The sequence below is a fragment of the Seriola lalandi genome, unplaced genomic scaffold (assembly GCF_002814215.2).
Source record: "Seriola lalandi dorsalis isolate HSWRI2012SDOR001 ecotype SW California unplaced genomic scaffold, Sedor1 jcf7180002050037, whole genome shotgun sequence".
In the NCBI taxonomy this organism is placed as follows: Eukaryota; Metazoa; Chordata; class Actinopteri; order Carangiformes; family Carangidae; genus Seriola; species Seriola lalandi.
The window spans coordinates 5,994-10,263 of record NW_019520590.1 but is presented as its reverse complement, the minus strand read 5'-3'; the positions used below and the strand labels follow the sequence as shown (position 1 = coordinate 10,263).

Genomic DNA, 4,270 nt, shown 5'->3' with positions numbered 1-4,270 from the left:
AACAGAACAGTTTTGCTTTTTGTTTTAGAAAACAAGCAATTCAAATACATCATCTTGGGCTTTAGGAAATTATAGCAGGCAGCTTTCACTATTGACACCTTATAGACAAACTGATTCATTGATTAATTCAGCAGATTAATCGAAAAAGCAAAATAATCATTAGTTGCAGGCAGCCCTACAATCTTGTTCTTGTAATTAAAGTATAAAAATGGGAGATCAGCCTACGTACCTTACCATATAATTAAAATAATTGAAATAATAATTACTAAATTCCTGATTAGACATTCAAGATTATCTGTGTTTGATTCAACTACAGCCATATGTTTTATTGCTACATTACTTTACTATGTTATAGTTCATCCTCCTTGGAAGACATTAGACGCTTTCCCATATGTCACCTTGTCCTTATTCCAAATCAATCAGTGAAGTATGATGATAAATCCTGTATTATAAAGTGTTAACCAGAACTTTAATGTAAGATTCCCGGATTTACGTCACTGTTTTTAAACTGAAACTGTTTGTTTGTTTTGTTCAGGAGTTCTGCTCGTGTCCTGTTCAGCTGCAAAAAACCTGCAGTGCATAGACTGGGGAAATGGACAAATGTTCTGTACACAAGTATAGCTTCTTTAACTGCTGGCAGTGCGCTGTGTGCTGTACCTTTCAAACAGGTGAGTCTGTCACCTACCAGAGACAGACGCATGTAAAAATGACAGTAGTCATCTGGAGTATAGAACTTACAGTATACACATATCCTGTGTGTTTGTTACAATTACAGAAAAGTAACTGTGAGTACATTCACTGAAGCACTGTACTTACCATTTTGAGGTTTTTTTCTACCTTTTAGAGGGAAATATTGTACTTTTTACTGTACTTCATTTATTTGGCAGCTATAGGGAACATGTGATCCATTTCTTAAATATAAAACATTAAGTGCACAAAATCTCCTTCTTATCATGTCATTTCAGTCTGTAATTGAGTCCTTAAAGTGTTATTTTCTTTATTAAAAGTTTTTTAAAAATCTGACAATGCATTAAGAATATTCCAACCTATTTTCAAATTAATGTTTTGTAAACAGATAGTTTCTAAAAGTTACTTTTTTCCATAATCCTAGTACAGCATTCTGTTTTACATGATACAGCCTCTCCCTTTTAGAGCACAATTAAACAAAAAAAGTAAAAACTGGTTGAATAAATTTCACTGGGAGATTTTTTTTCCCCTTTATTTAAAGAGACTTGATCATAATCAGAAATGTCCTCATGAAGTTGGAGGTTTTGTAGATTAAACTGCCCAACAGTATATAGAATATTTAAAATTTGCTCCACTCCAGCCAACTATAACATTAAAAGGCCATTTACAAATGATCACATCTGTAATAAAAATCCTATGATATGATATACAACCCGACAAATGAGACCTTTTTTCTGTGCAATGTGAACTTTTTGAAACATTTGTTGACAGAACTTTTGAAATTTTACTAAAGTATCTGAGTACTTCTTCCACCTCTGGTTTGTTGTAACCCTCTTCCATGTTTCCCTGTGTCTCTGTGCTGCAGGTTGATACCCTCTCTCATGACTCTCTGATCAGACGAGCAGCCTCTCTGGTGACAGACAGTTCCAGCACTTTCCTCTCACAGACCACCCTGGCTCTCATAGATGCCATCACAGAGTACTCAAAAGTATGTGTTGATCTTGTGGTAAACATTTCTCCTCAATCATAAGATACTCACGTTCATATTTATATGTATAGTGTGGGATCTCTTAGTGCATGTGTCACCATAATTTAAAGTAAAGATATACTTATTTTCCTCATTGACAGCCTATGATTCTCATAGTACTTCACACAATGTGTTGAAGTTTATACAGTGTGGTGCAATGTAATGGTAGTGTGCCGAGATACAAGCGGTAGTGGACTTTGTTTAGTATGGCCATATAACTGTAAACCGTCAGGTCATTCAAAGCACACTAAAGCAGAGCCTTTTCCCTTTCGGTCTGATTTGGAGTTCAAGATTTCTGTCTGTTGCTACTCCAGTACAAAAGAGGTGAAAGACAGGTCATTTGTGGTACTCAAAAAGCATAAACTTAAAATTTCTACAGACATGTCCATACTCCCGAAACTCCTCTGTGCTACTCTGGTCTTTGATTTTTTAATATAAACTCTCTGTCCACCCTATGTTTGCCATTAGGCTGTGCACACACTCATTGCACTCCAAAGACGATATCTGACCTCACTGGGAAAACTGAGTCCAGCTGAAGAGGATTCGATTTGGCAGGTGATCCTTGGCCAGCGTGCAGAGGTTAGTTTATGTTGTACCTTTTTGGTGAAAAAGTACTTTAAAATAAACCTGTCAGCAAGTTTTTCTGTTCATTTATTGATAGCCACACCATAAATATGACGGCACACCTGCAAAACTCTACAAACAAACGAACAAACAGCCAGTTGTAGAGCTGTTTGAGTCCGACTTAGGTTTTATAATTCTCTCTGTCCTGACAGGTTAATGACAGACATGATGAATGCAAGCGCTTCGAGTCAACCTGGGTCAGCGCAGTTAAGATGTGTGAGACGGCAGCTGAGGCAGCGTACACATCAGGTGTGTAAAAGTAAATGTCTGAGTGCGAATATGTGGCTGTATAACTGAATGGTTGGGATGTTATGGTTGCAGTGTCGAGGCAGGTTTTCTCAGGGCTCTTGTTATGGTGAATAAAAGTGTTAAGCTGTGAATCATCCCCTTAAAGCTTTGTACATAACTGTTTGTCCCCGTTCCTATTCAGCTGCTGTCAGTGTTACACTTTGGACAGTGTACAGATCATTTGCTGTTACTCAGCAGGACTTTGTGTAAGACAAAATGGAGATGATGGACAGGAGTGCCTTCTTAATGACCACACCTAATGTCTGAACTTGAGATGGTGTTATTATGTCAACCCTTGAACTTTATGTTTGCGTCTGTGTGTTCCCAGGAGCTGAGCATGCGTCCATCACGGTGAGGACAAACGTTCAGGTGGCCCTGTCGCAGGTTGAGGAGGCACAGAAACTGTCAGCGGATGCAGATAAGAAGCTGGCCGAGACCAAAGTAATGGAGATTGAAAGGGTGGCGAAATATGCTGCAGCCCAGAATAATCATGATGAGGAAGAGGTGCCCGAGGCTTATCTGAGAGAAGACTGAAACAAACAGGTATCAGAAAACAGAAGAAAGCATAAAAAAGATTGATACACTTTCAAAGTAAATAATTGTTTTAATCACCCCTACAGTGTCTTTCATGTTGAGCCTATATTTGACTATGTGATTTGCCATGTCACATTTGTAGTAGATTGTCCACAAATGTATGTGCTCATAAACTGAAACAGTGTATCACACAAAATGAGGACAAACGTTTCCATATAAGGGTTTGGTCACTTATAGGAGCTATTTGTAAGTTATTTGCTACATAGCCAACGTTAGCATTAACAGCTATGTACTTAGTCTAGAAGAAATTCAGCATCAAACTTGCCTCTGTCTTGTCAAACTGTCTCCAGCGATGGAAAGCAACATCATTGTTAACTCTTGTCTCTATCACATCTTTTCGTCAACTGATGTTAGCACGCTAACCAGCTAGCCTCGGCCTGTCTGGTCACTTTCTGATAGTGACTCACTGTAGCCTCCAATCTGCCCTGCTTAGAGGGCATATTGTAACCTCTTGTATTGTAAAGACAACAATGGCCGAAGCTCTTATCAAGTGACAATCACCACCACCCACTCCCAGCAAGAAACCATGTTTGGCGGCAGAGAAAACTTACAAATAGCACCTTTAATACTATTTATTTGATTAATGACTATCAACTGCTCCTGCAAAATAGAGGATTATGTTTTCTCTCTACTGTTTATTGTGTTGTGATTTGAGATCAGATTTTTGTGTTATATTTTGTCCGAATTCATTATAATAAAGACAAGATGGTATAAAAGTATAAAACTGTTTATTTTTGCTCTTCACTTGCAGTAGCATCAGAAAATGAAATGTAGCATTTCATTTTGTGTTTACTACATATTTGCTTAAGTAACAAGTGGATTAGATTCGATATTGTGTTTCTAGTGCTTGTTTTGTGTAACACTGCATTGATCCAAATGACTTGCCGAAGGATGGAATTTCTTTGAAACCAGTATTTGCCAGATTTTTTCTGAACTGATTGTTGGTGTAAACAGATTTTATACATGAGCGACATCTGTGCCAACTATGTGAACAGAATGTGCTCTGTGGCCATCTTTGGAAATGCTCTGTTTGCTGAAATGTCAGAAGCC

The 4,270-nt window shown here is 37.9% G+C and overlaps 1 protein-coding gene across 1 annotated transcript; it reads left to right on the top strand.

Moving 5' to 3' along the window:
* Window positions 1–515: 515 nt before the first annotated feature.
* On the top strand, window positions 516–3,944 carry LOC111649156 (diablo IAP-binding mitochondrial protein-like; the record flags this gene model as incomplete). Its single annotated transcript, XM_023398910.2, has 5 exons — window positions 516–668; window positions 1,553–1,675; window positions 2,183–2,293; window positions 2,491–2,587; window positions 2,955–3,944. Coding segments are annotated over 5 exons (690 nt in total), but the record flags the coding sequence as incomplete, so codon positions are not given.
* Between the last annotated feature and the right edge of the window lie 326 nt (window positions 3,945–4,270).